The 14,267-nt window shown below is 37.3% G+C and overlaps 1 protein-coding gene across 1 annotated transcript; it reads left to right on the forward strand.

Moving 5' to 3' along the window:
* The first annotated feature begins 773 nt into the window (after positions 1–773).
* Positions 774–8,434, forward strand: LOC114826763 (uncharacterized). The gene is made up of 5 exons (XM_070804442.1): positions 774–908; positions 6,554–6,722; positions 7,756–7,935; positions 8,019–8,284; positions 8,426–8,434. Exons 1-5 carry the CDS (start codon positions 774–776, stop codon positions 8,432–8,434), a joined length of 759 nt encoding a protein of 252 aa, XP_070660543.1.
* The last annotated feature ends 5,833 nt before the right edge of the window (positions 8,435–14,267 follow it).

Consider the following 14,267-nt stretch of genomic DNA (forward strand, 5'->3'; position numbering starts at 1 on the left):
TTGTGTTTACAGTGTTTTCCTTTTGCATTTCTTTCTTACGTATACCCATATTTGACTGATTGTGAATGGGTGGCTGGGGGAGTGATTTTAATACACAGCCTGTTGTTTGGTCCTCTCTTTAGCATGAGTAGTTTTTCGATGTGGCCATAGCGTTGTTCGTCCGTCGTGTTACTAATGTACTAGTCTTGATCTGTCTATCCGTTAATACCACTATACCCTAAAGCATAAATCCGTTGTACCCGCGAAGGGAAGAATCAAGAGGAGGGGGCCTAGTTTTTATGCAAGAAAGAATCCCAAATCCTTTTTCTTTTGACAAAGAATTTCAGTTGTTTTGGGTCTTTGAATTGCTGCCGCAGACATATTCCCTTTTGCTTTAATCGGATCTGTGGGTGCTCGGTTGAGAGTGAGCACCAAGTAACAGGTATCCGCACTTAGTCCGCATCTTCTACCCAAGTTTTCGTCTTTCAAACCAGTCGTTTCATATCCGCACTTATTGCACTGGTTATGAAGTTATGTTTCACTATAAAACTAATTGGCAATATAGAGAGTAGACTAATTTACCTATAAACTCATGCAAAGTCCCTTTTTCCATTAATGTGAGATTCATTCTCAACAAAATAGACATTGAAAAAAGAAAAAAAAAATTGGGGTATCACACAGTGGTACATACCATTATTGTTGGACTATCACCTAACTCAGACTATCACCGATTCACCTTCGTCACCCCAGACCTTCACCGATTCACCACCGGTGGTTCAGCTGCTGGTGCAGGTATGGTTGCTGTTGCTGCAGCTGCTGTCACTGTATTAGCTGCATCTGGAAAGACGTCGTCTATTCCTAGCTTCCAAATTTCTAAATTTGGTTATCTTCCAGTCAACAAATTCTTGATGGAGTTCTTTATGCAAAAGGTGGGTGCTTATCTGAAACTAAAGTTAGTAAAAGAAAACCTCGCCTAGGAAACACATTTCCACAGCGGGTCGAAGGAGCTTTTTCAAAAGGTACTTGTGGATTTGAATGTGAACTCATCCTTGTAAGCTCTTATTTGTTAATATTGGCAGGGAAAGATGGGAATTTAAGAAACATTTTTTTGTTTTTTGGTTGGTTGTGAAAGATGTATTCACCTCACCCCCTTATGATCTGTTCTAAAAAAAATAATAATTGAACCCATGGACCAACCCGGCCTGAATCGGTTCGTTTCAAACAGGTCGGTGCTCACCCCTACATGCAAGAACATAAGATATCTAAGTGCAAGGCTTTTACTGTAAGCAAGTCTTCTCCACCACCTCCATTCTTTTTTATTAGACTTAATTGGATTATAAGTCTCCGTAGGGTAGTTGGAGGATAATCCCTATGGTAAAAAAAATTAGGATTTAAGCTGTTGTGATGAAGTCTGTTAGGATTTAGGCCCGAATTTGAAAATTTCATCAATTATCTGTTAATTGTTAGCATTTAAAGGCTCACATGTGAGACTAAAAAGATAAAGTTAGCCTCACATGTAGCCCCACGAGCTAACAATTAACGAAAAATTTTGTTTTAGCTTAATATGTATGCCTCACGTGCTAATAAATAACGGAGAGTTGACAGAATTTTTAATTTTGGATCTAAATCTTAACTTACCAGCTTGAAAGAAAACCTGAACCCTATCTTTTTCAAACTTACCAGCTTGCTCAACCTAAACCCTTTGACCAAAAAAAAAAAAAAAAAAAAACCCTAAACCCTATCTTTTTCTAACTTACCAGCTTGAAAGAAAAATAAAAAACATTAACGTGTCTTATTTTGTTTCTTTAATATTAGAGTCTAGGTTGAGAATAACGGAAAAGGAAGCGTACATCGTGCGACTAGTTTTCGTTAGATATTATTTGTATTTAATTTTAAATAAAAAAATAAAATGATTTCTAAACGCACGATACACGATAAATGACTAAGATGTGAGGATCCCTACAAAATGGATCCGGATGGGATCATGATGTGAAATATTCTAACACTCAAATTAAACCCTATTGTTGACAATTGTAGTAAAAATGCAAGTAGGGATCGTTCTAGACTGGGGATTAACTAGGGATGCTAATCTACTAAAAACTGACTTAAAAACACAAAACTAAACTTAAGAACAGAAAACTAGACTCTAAGGGGGCGTTTGTTTGCCCTCATTAAGTGGGACTGGACTGGACTGGACTAGCTGTTAGTCCAATATCGTGTTTGTTCCATGCTGGGACTAACATTAATGAGACTAAAAGGGACTAGCATGGACAAAACACTTCACTAAAAAGTCTTAGCGAGACCCCCCAATAACCATGGGACTAGCTAAGACTATCCTCTCTCGTCCTCGTCATGCTCAACGACCATTCCCGATAGACTCCTCGTCATCTCCGATCACTTCATAATAAAATATAAATAATTTATATATTAAATAATATAATATTAGAATTTGTTATTATTCAGTTTCTTAATCCAACACTGCACCAAACGCTTCACTAAGTTAGTCCAGCTTAGTCTAGTCTAAGCCAGTCCAGCTTAGTCCTTGAAGCTAGTCCAGTCCGAGATAGTACGACGCAACAAACGCCCCCTAAGACTCTTAACTAGACTTATATGACTCAAAACAAACCAAACTAACTCAAAACAACACAAAACAATAAAAAAGACTCAAAACTGACTCTAAAGAGTTATTTGGACGAATTTAAGACTTACTTGACTCAAAACACTAAAGAGCTAGCTAGAGGATTCTTCTCCACACATGAAACATATGCAACATAAATTGATTTCCAGTATTGTTTCTTTAAACCATGAACGACAATGCCCCAAATTAATTGTGAAAAGCACAAATTAACTTTCAGATTTTCCTAAGTTCATTGAATTGGATGGAATACTCATCGGCAACCAAATTATTCTTCTTAAATTCCCTATATGAACAGCATGATAGAGATACAATCAAAGATCATTAAGTTTTATGAAAATCATAAGCATTGACATGACATTCATAACTATGAACTGCATGATACTCCTTCCATGGATTTACCTAACATGATTGTGATTATCAACCTCCACTACTTGTAAATATAAGTTCATAACGATTAGGAGAAACTCCCTTATATTTTAGCATCAGATTCATGCATGCAAATTAAGTGTGCACTAAGGGTGGCCAAACGGGTACAGGAACCGCGGGTCGGGGCAAGTAATGGCGGTTTGGGGCGGGTAAGGGTCGGTTCCTACTTTTAAAAAAGAGAAACAGGGCGGGTCGGGGCAGGCCTTTGTGATTTTCGGTTCGGGCCGATTCCTGGAGTATAGGAATCACGGGTACCTAGACCGGCCCGTTTGTAATTAAAATGGTCGGACCAGATTGATGAATAAGCTGCCATATGTAATCTTTTAGTTTTATACCCTATGTTCTCTATCTCTCTCTCATCTCATCTCAACTCTCACTCTCACTCTCACTCCCAGACTCTCTCTCAGTCCCTTCTCAACATCGACAGTTCCCTCGACAGTTTCCTTCCCTCGACTCCAATCGTCCTCCCCCTCACCAACCATTGATTCTCCTTGGCGAACACAACGGCACCACCACCCATCATCCTCCTGGACAACATCCCAGAGAACCCAGGGGCTAGGCCATCACCCCTGCCATCGATTCTCTCATTTTTTATAGCAACCCCATCACCGTCGTCGAGGACACTGGTACCAGCCATCATCCCTCTAAAATTTAGGTAATTTTGAATTAGGGTTTTGTTATTAATTTGAAATTTGAATTTTGGGTGTAGGGATTTTAGGGTTTTAAAATTGGAATTTGGGATTTTAGGGTTTTTAATTTTGCAGTAGATTGATGATTGAATTGATAATTACAAAATTATCAACTCGAGCTTATGAACGAAATTGCCCGAGCTTACTCATTCCCCCATTTGAAATTACATTTCAGGGTTTCTGTAGAGGATGAGTTGCTAAAAGAAATAAAGGTTGGAGAGCTAGCCACTCGTACCGGTAAGTCTTGGGGAGTTTAATAATTCAAGATGATATTCTAACAAAAAAAAAATCCAAATGTAGCAGTTGCAAGAATTTGAATCAATCTACAAGTCAAATTTGGGATTGTTAAAGACACAAATTCTAATTTCATATATTGATGAACAAATAGAGAGAGATGAATACATCTTTTGGGGGATCTTCAATCAGTAATGAATGGTAAAACATAAACCTACAAAAAATGAAAACGAGGAAAAATGAGACCAAAGATACCCCCCTAAAAAAGAAGAAAAGAGTTTCGTATGACAATCAACAAAATGGTACATGTTTTCTTACACCCTTTTCACAGTATTTTTAGTATCAAAAGAGATGAGGTTACCTTCAAACTAACTCCATTAGGAGAGGGTCACCTTCTGCCATTACTCTTATTAGTTTAATGAACTCTTGTTCGCTTGTCACACTCCATGGGTGAACCGTAGGTACTTTGACAATCTGTGGTAAAACATTTTGGCTTCTTCCAGCTTTTGGATGTTTATCTATTGGTATCCGAGAAATACTTTAGGTTTTCTATATTTCCAATCTGTTAATCTGTTAATTTGGATGTTTATCTATTAGTATCCGAGGAATACTTCTGGATGTTGGACGATGTAATATTGTTATTTTGGATGTTGATGCGAAAATTAACTTAACACACATATTAAACCCTCTTGTTGTCAAATTGTAGTATAAATGCAAGTAGGGATCGTTCTAAACCGGGGATTAGGAGGGCTTGCTAAAACCTCTAAACTAACTTAAAAACATATAAACAAAGTTAAAAACACTAAACTATACTCAAAGAACTTAAAACAAACTCAAAGGACTCAAAACAAGCAAAAACGCTCAAATCTGCCTAAAACACACAAACTGGGCAAATTTGGACTCTAACACACTTTTGGGACACCTAAAAACACAAATCAAAACAGATTTTGACTAATAAAACACTTTAAAGTAAAGGGGGTTTTGGTTTTGACGAATTTGAAAACAAAACAAGTAAATTAAAGAACTAATGAAATCTGCACGAAATTGAGTAAATTGAATGGATGGAAGGCTAGCTAAGAGGTTCTTCTCCACACATGACATACTTGCACATAAACCAATTTTCAGTTGTTCTTTCGACCAATCATGAAACTCAACACCCCAGGTTAATTAAGTCCGCTTAAGTTAACCTTCAAGTTCTCTTTAAGTTATTAAATTGGATGGGAAAGTGCATACAACAATTCAAGCATTCTTCAAAAGTTCTTTACGTGAACAACACAATAAAGATACAATCAAAGATGATTAAGCATTATGAAAACTATAAGTATTGACGAGGCATTCGTTACTATGATGAGCATGAAACTCTTGCCAAAAATTTATTTAACGCGATCGTTTATAAGCAACCTCCACTACTTGTGAATAGAAGTTTGTAACTATTAGGTGAAACTCCCTTATACTCTAGCATCATATTCATGCATGCAAACTAAGTGTGCACTCTTAATAAACATACACGAATAAGTTATCAATCAAGCAGTTAAACAAATTGAATTCACAACTTATGAAATCACAACTGAAGGTAATCAAATCATATTGCAAGCATGAACATGGTTTCGAATTCCCCCCTAGCTAAGGGGGGTTTAGTTCCTCATACTCATAAAGCAAAGATAAACAAATTTAGACATTGAAAACAAAAGAATGAAAACACCTAAAAATGCTCCAACAATCCAACTTGAATGGCAAGCACGTCTAAAGGTCCTCCTTCTTCTCTTTGTTGCGGCACAAGGTGCGGTTTGATGGATGAGTGGTAAATTATGGTGGTGGATGGATATAGGTGAGTTATGGTGAAGGGTGGATGGGTGGATTGTGTTCTCCCGGCCAAGGAATGAAAGTGTAAGTGTATGGAGTTGTGAGATGTGAATGTAGTGTCTTCTGATGGATATTTTCTCCTCCCCCTTTGTTATGGTGAAGGGTGGATGTATTTATAGGCTAGGGAGAGGACCACCATCTAATTAAGGTGGTAGTGGTGTATGTTGTGGTAATGAGTGGATGTAATGGGTGTAGTGGATGGATGTTTGGTAATGAGTGGGTTGTGGTAATGAGTGGATGTAATGAGTGTAGTGGATGAGTGTTTGGTAATGATTGAAGATGTGACTACTGGACAGAGGTTCAGGGCCGAAGGGGTAGAGGAAAACCTAGGAAAACTTTGGAAGAGACCCTAAGAAAAGACTTAGAATACCTAGATCGAACGGAGGACATGACACAGGACCGAGCGCAATGGCATTCTAGGATTCATTAGTGGGAAAAGGCTTTGTTGTTGTTGTTGTTGTTGTTAACTAATGAAATATAATAGTTGCTAACCTTAACTGCATGTATTCCTTTTATGTAACTGTGGCCTTAATATTATAATCTTTCCTCTCATCTTCTTTCCCCTCTCAGATCAGAATACTGGCTTTGTTTTCTCAATTAAAAGCTACATGGAAACTATTTTAAGGTTCTTTCGTTTTTGCATGTATACAAAACAGTTAACAAGGGTGTCCTCATGTTATATTAAAATATATTTGCATGACACCCTTTTAAATACAAATTTCAGGAAGCAATTGCTGGAAAATGCAATGTTGTCTGCACATCAAAGGACGACAGGAATCGTCAGCCATCTAAAGAAGAGTTGAGAACGGCTAATTACTTCTTCTGTCGTACATTTGATGTTGGAAAGTGTGAAATATTGGAGATTTTTCCCGATGAAATAAGGGGACTTACAGGTCAGTCAAATATAGGATGTTAGATTGTAATCAGACATGTTTATCCTGTTATTTCATTGCGTATTGTGTCTATCTTTTGTTGGGATGTAGTGGTTTTGGCCTATTGTTATGGGATTAGCGAACCACCATCAAGAGTTTCCATACTGTAGGTTTGATTTAGAACACTTCTATACAAGCTACTTTGTTTATGGAAAATAGTGAAATATGTTTATATTCAGAATGCTACTGTCACTTTCAAAGCCTGTTACCAATTTAGGTAGCAGTTGAAAGAGATGACTCCATACTTGTAGGTGCGCTATACATTTGCATCTTTAATGTAGACTTAACTCATAAGAAATGAGCACACTGTTGCAGATATAGCAAATAAATGTTTGTAAACTTGATGTCATTTCTCAAGGACTGGTACCCCCTTCTAAGAAACAATCAAATTCCCCTTACTTGTAGCTAATAGAACTCTACCAGGAGGAAAGAGAGAAGGTGGGGAGGAAAAGAGCAACTTTGTTGCATAACAAATCGTTAACTCCTCACAAGGGAATATGAACGAAGAACTAATTACCTGTTGTAATCAAACGATGAAGTTAAAAAGATAATGGCTTTAAGACTTATTTTCTAACTAAATTCTATTGAGATTTATCCTAAAAGAAATAAAAACATTTATTACTTTCTTGATATGATATCGCTTAAAAGCAAACTGATATGAGATATCCTGGTCAAATTGCTGCTACATGTCACGCAAGGTCTTGGAACTATATAGTGAAAACTGACATTTAAACGGACATTAACAATGCTGAAGTGATTCACCAATGACCTGGAGTGCGTTTAATATCTGTTTAAATTTCGGATCAAAGTTCTTTTAATTAAAACTGTGGATGTGTTTATTGGTTTTAAATTCACATGGCACTATTTAGAATAGTCTAATATTTACAATGTATTTGTGTCACCCTATAATCATAAAAGTTATCCGTTATATGATTTCTTTCTTAGCGCATATTAATATCTATCACCGTCTTCAAATATTTTGATTGCAATGCAGTGGAGAGATATTTTAACAAGAGAAACAATGAAAAGCTCCTCAGGATTCCCAAGTTCCAGACAAATTTGAAAGATCCAGCTGGACAGTCAATGGTGTCTTCCAAGTTAGGTTCGGCCAAGTTGATGCCCTCTCCGGTTAAAATTGACAAGTCTAGCAGCAGAATAAACCCTGTAGTGAGAGGTTATTTCTCAGAATGCCAACTCTGTATGTTACTTCCTGATTTAACTGATAGATGTCAATATGACTGTTTCTGACACCTACAGAATCGGAAGTGCCAACGGTTTGTAGTGGTGCGCGGGCATATGCTTCAAATGAGACATTAAGACTTCAACCTGGATTTGATGGATTTGCAACTCAGTCTGCTAGAATATCACATAATCAAGAGAAAGAAAAACGCAAAACAATATTTTTAGATCAACCACCTCAACCACCTATGGCTGCATCAGATACCCGTCCTTCCAAGAAGATGAGAGTTCCAGTTGGTGTAGATTCAACTAAGGGGGAAAATTCTGGAAAGAAGGCAGATGTTGTAAGTTTAAGTGTTTTCAGCTGTATTTTCTTCTCTTTCCTGATTTTTTTTCGTGGAACTACTCATTTTGTTTTAAACACATACAATTTGATATATGCTTTTGATTTTACTAAATTTTCATTTGTGGCTTCCTATATTCAGTTGTTTTAAACATGTAACTGTAAATGCATGCCTCTGAAGTTAATGCTCCTGGAAAAAAAAATTGCATTGCTGTCTGAAATATATAGTGGTTCTTTTGAGAATATGAAATCTCACATGAAACAAAGCCTTGCATTTCAGTATATCAAATCATGGTCCTCTAGAATTAGATGAGCTGTATTTTCTAATTCTAACATTATATCTGATAATCCTGAATGCAAATTTATGCAATTGCAACTTCCCATTGAAAAGCAATATGAAATAAACATGGAAACAAAACAAGGGAAGAAAGAACTCTAGAAACTCCAAAGGATGCAGGTAGGCTTGCGGCATACTCCGCATTCTCTAATGGAAGCCAGGGCAAGGTCTTGTCTTCTCTCCTCTGCAACAAAATATGGATTTCTCAATGGGTGGTGGTGTACAACGAATTATGGTGTGGTGGGTGGTGTAGAATATATATATATATATATATATATATATATATATATATAACATGGCTGAAAACCTTCAGAATTAGGTCTAGGGTTTAAAGGGTGCGACACATATTGCTTGGGCCTCAAGAGAAGGGTCAAAGACTAATTAATTTTTTGAAAAGGCTTTGTACAATCCAAATCCAATAAGAAAAAAGGCTAACACGATCAGAATCCAAAGGGGAAAAGGGATAGGAAGTTGCAGCAAACTTTGAGGGAAAAGGGAGTAGATTGCAAGGCAAGGAAAATGCCTTTTAGAAAGGGTAGAGGCGCCACTTTTCTAGGGAATCTAGAAACAATGTGTTTTGTGGCAGAAATTGGGACTTCTAGAAAGATTTAGGGCGCCACTTTTGTAGGGAATTCTAGAAACAATGTTATGTGGCTGATTTCTAGAAGAACAAGGCCTAAAAACATGTAGCACCAATGTAGGAACAGATAAGGCCTTCTAGAAAGGTTTCTAGGTGATTTAAATCAGAAATTAACTCCCCCTTGCAGTAGGAATTAAGTTAGGAAAAGATTAGAATAGGATAGGATAAGATAAGGTTAGTTACAGTTTGGATAAGATAAGGCAGTTTGGTTCCTTCTTTCTTGTTGATTCCTTATCTTCCAAGTCTTGAAATAATTTCTCCAGATTTGTAGCACATTCCTAGCCTCATTTAAGCACCAAAAGCGTCCATCCAACTTGCTCCATATGCATGCAATCCATTTCAGCCTAAAACTGCACCAAAATGCACTTTCTTGCCAACTTTGCCATTAGGACCTACAAACACACGAAAATAGCTTAAAACACTATAATAAGCATAAACTAACTAAGTAAATGCAAGAAAATATGCTAACTAAGTCGCATAAATATGCTCCTATCAAATTCCCCCACACCTAGCTTTTTCTAGTCCTCGAGCAAAACAAAGAAAACAAAACAAACAAAACAAACAAAACATGGCCTAAACCTTCCAACGTTTACCTCAGGGATTTCCAATGAAACATGACATGTTAAAAATCACTACTTACATAGATTTTAGCCATCCTTACTCTCGAGCACATACTTAATCATAGTCACCAATTACTAGCTCACATTTAATCAATTAAAACAACATTTTTTAATGTAGTAACATGCCTTAGAGAATTCACTCAATTCCTCACCGGATATACTCTCTATTTTCACTCAGATTTTATGACTACTCCTTACACTAGGTATATGTGAGAAGATTGATGTAAACATGCAGACTAAACACTCACATATGTTTTTAAACAAAGAAAGCACTTTCTGGAGTTATTAACATAAACATGTGTATGATCTCATGAACAGAATGCCACTACTTAGACGCGAGAACCAGGGATACCATATGCTCGTACCAATTTCAGACTCCACCTATTGAAACACATAACAATCAAGATAGAAGTCTAAGGGTTGTAACGGGGCTAAAGGTATTGGCTAACAAAGAAAGGTAAAGGAAAACAAAGGTTCTTAAAGAAATAGTAAGCAAAGGAATGAAATTGACACTTAGAATTCACTTTTGAATTCAAAAATCAACTTTAAACATAAAGGGAAGATTCATACAACTTTTAGGGCCAGATTCAAACTTTTGGACCCTTTCTTCAACAACCAACACATGTGAGTTCATTCTCACTTATTTTCAACTCTTTTTCTTTTCTTTTCACAACTTTTCTCTTTTTTTTTCTTTCCACAATTTTTTTTCTCTTTTTCTTTTCTTTTTTTATTGCCGTGCCCTTTTCTTTGGCACCCAAAATGTACAACCATACAATTCCAACTAAAAACCTTCCCCCACACTTATTTTTCTGCATATGTTGATCAAAAGGAATTCCTTCTAAATCATGCTTCACTATCCTTTAAGAACAAGTGTATGGATAGTCCTATTATAGGCTAGGTAAGGATAATGTGGGCTAATAAAGGCTCAAAGGGTTTAAACCTACAATAAAAATGCAAAGGGATAAGTCTTTTTGGCTCTGGTTTTATCTAAACAACTTCATCTTGTTATATGTTATGCAATCAATTTCATGCTTTGAATGAAATAGGCATGAGTTCTAGTATTTGAAACTAAAGTGATAAAACGCATTCTAAGTAGCAACCAAGCAAAGAAATAATGAGATCATGGAATGACTTTAGAAAACAAAAATTCACAGATTAATAACTCTCCAAACAAAGGTATAGGCTCAAGTCTCTCCGGGTTGTAACGTTTGTTTGAGTTCCTTCCTTCAAGCATGTTACAAAAATTGATTTTTTCCTTTGTGATTACATATGAATTCATAAATGACAACTACAACTAAGCATAAACCAAAGAGCATATCAAACTTCCATCCATGTTTGTAACTTTGTTTAACAGTCATGCAATTAAAAACCAAATCCTCATCATTGTGTTGGAAGGTACCCTATGACAGGCAAACAAAACAAAACAACTCTTTTTGGGTTTTTCAAAACTTTTTCGATTTTTTTCTTTCCTTTTCTGTTATATGACACAAAAACACTTTAAAATACAATAAAAACACTTAAAAACAGTGAGTAACAATTTTTAGAAGTGATAGGTGGTAAAAAATCCAAAAATATGGCATGAAAAACATGAAAAACAATCTATTCCCCCCCCCCCCCACAGTTAAACCAAGCATTGTCCTCAATGTTTCAAACATAGACTCACCCGAAAACAACCAAACAACACAACTAACAAACACAACAGTAATGGCAAAGTAAAAGCAAGAAAGAGAAGACTTTAAGAACGTAAATCTGGGTATAAAGCTCGAATTCCTTCATTTCCTCGTTTGAACACATGGGTTGCCTCCCAAGAAGCGCTTGCTTTAACGTCTTCCAGCCAGACGATACCTCCATTTAAGCTCCATTGTAGTCCACGGCATGAAGAGGTACATCTTCCCTGACATGCTCCTCAAAATTTCCATACAGTGGATCTATGAACGGCAGGGGATATTGATCCTTCCTCATTATGGCGTTCAACTTCCTAAAGTCAATGTAAGGTGTCCCAACACCTTGAATTCGATTGGGTACCTGTACCAAAGATGGTAACAACCTATTAGTGGAAATGGGAATGAGAATAGGAATAGGTGGCTCACCGATGTACTGCAATGAAGGTTCAAAAATGGCAACACTATCAACAAATGCATGAGATGTGCTCTCGGCTAGATTGGGTGTTTTGAGGAAAGTGGGGTGTTTCTTGTGCTCCACTCCACGTCCCTCTTCAATGGTGATGTTATATTCATCCTTCTTGATTGGTGCTGAACATTCTTGCCCTATATTTTTAACAACATCAATGGCAAAACAAGAACGAACATCATTAGGCTTCTCCACAAAGTCAAAAACATTAAAATTAATCCTGTCACCACCAAACGGCATAGTGACTTCTCCTTTGGCCACATCAATCTTGGTTTAAGTTGTTTTCATGAAAGGTCGTCCAAGTAAAAGTGGCAATGATGGAGAGTGGGCTGAATCCTCCATTTCAAGCACATAAAAATCTGCGGGAAAAATCAAATGGTCTACCTGCACCAAAACATCCTCCAAAACTCATTTCGGATATGCAATAGAACGATCGACTAATTGGATAATAACTCCATCATTTTTAAGCTCTCCTAGATTCATAGATGCATAAACAGAATATGGCATGACATTAATAAAAGCACCTAAATCTAGCATGGCATGTTCAAACCTTGTATTATCAATGACGCAAGGGATAGTAAAACTACCTGGATCTTTGCATTTAGGTGGCAACTTTCTTTGCAACATTGCAGAGACATTCTCACTTACATGCACCACCTCTTTCTCCCGAATTCATTTCCTTGTTGTACAAAGCTTCTTAAAAAACTTGGCATACTTTGGGATTTGCTTTATAGCATCAAGGAGTGGGATATTGACGTGCACCTTCCTAAATGTCTCTAGAATGTCTTTTTCATCATCTTCGTTCTTGGCTTGCATAAATCTGCAAGGAAAAGGAACATTCGAAGAAATAACGTTAGAAACAATTGAATTTGGAACCACCATACCAGAGTTGGACGACTTAGGTTGCTTAAGTGGATGCGGCAAGGGTTGTGCTACCCTTGTCGTGGGCTTGTCTTGCTCTTCCTCTTCAATCGGCAACTTTTCATCTTCCCTTTAACTTGATTTGGATGGTTGTGGGTCAGTTCCAACTTCCGTTCCACTTCTTAACGTGATGGCCTTGGTGGTTTCAAATCCTCCCCTTGGATTTGCAACGGTTGAATTAGGCAGTTTGCCTTGTTCTCTAAACTGCCCAAGGAACTCTAAAATCTACCCCATTTTTTTCTTTAATTCGACCACCTCTTTTGCTTGATTTTGCATTGCTTGAGTTTGATTTTGGACTCCCTGCGCCAAAGTGGTTAATATTTGAACAATTTGATCATTATCCATGGACGAATATGTTTTTGGTTGGGCTGATTGTGATTGAGGTTAAGTTGGTGCGTATGGCCTTGCAAACATCCGAGGGGGTGTTTGTCGAAATCCCCCTTGTTGTTGAGGTTGTTGAGACTCCCTCCACCTCATATTTGGATGATCTCTCCAGCTCGGATTGTAAGTGTCGGCGTATGGATCATATTTGGGCTGATTTTGGCCTTGATAACCTATGGCGTTGGCACTTTCCCATCCTCCATTTTCTACCAATTGAGGACATTGATCATTGAGTTGCCCTTGCATAAAGCACACGCCACACACACTTGGTGTAATTCCTTGTACTTTGCATCTATCGACAACCTGTGACACAAGAAGAGTGAGATTAGCCAATTGAGATTGAATTTCAGATATTGCACTTACCTCATTCACATGTTGCTGCTGTGGGGGTTCCCTATGTCCAACTCCTTCATATTGTTGTGCATTCAAGGCTCGGTTGGCAATTAAAGTCTTGGCAGCAACCGATGTTTTGTTAATCAACGCACCACCCGCTGAAGCATCAAGCATTTGTCTCTCAATTGGAAGAAGTCCTTCGTAGAAATATTGAATCAAAAGTTCTTCCTTCATTTGATGTTATGGGAAGGATGCAACCAACGTTTTAAAATGCTCATAATACGCTGGAAACGACTCTCCTTGGTTTTGTTGAATGCCACTAATCCTCTTCCTCAAAAGGATGACTTTTGAAGTTGGGAAGAATTTCTCTAAGAATGCTCTCTTCATGCTTTCCCAAAAAGTGATGGTTCTAGGTGCCAATTCGTACCACCAATCCTTAGCCTTTTCCAAAAGAGAGTGGAAAAGCTTTCATCTTCAAAATGCTCCCATCGACGTTGATTGGTGTCATGCTTGAACAAACAACTTCGAATTCCTTCAAGTGCTTGTTTGGATCTTCCATGGACAGCCCATGGTATTTGGGAACATGATGTAGTAAGCTTGACTTTAATTCGAACTCATTGGT

The sequence above is a fragment of the Malus domestica genome, chromosome 09, assembly GCF_042453785.1.
Source record: "Malus domestica chromosome 09, GDT2T_hap1".
NCBI classification, from domain to species: domain Eukaryota; kingdom Viridiplantae; phylum Streptophyta; class Magnoliopsida; order Rosales; family Rosaceae; genus Malus; species Malus domestica.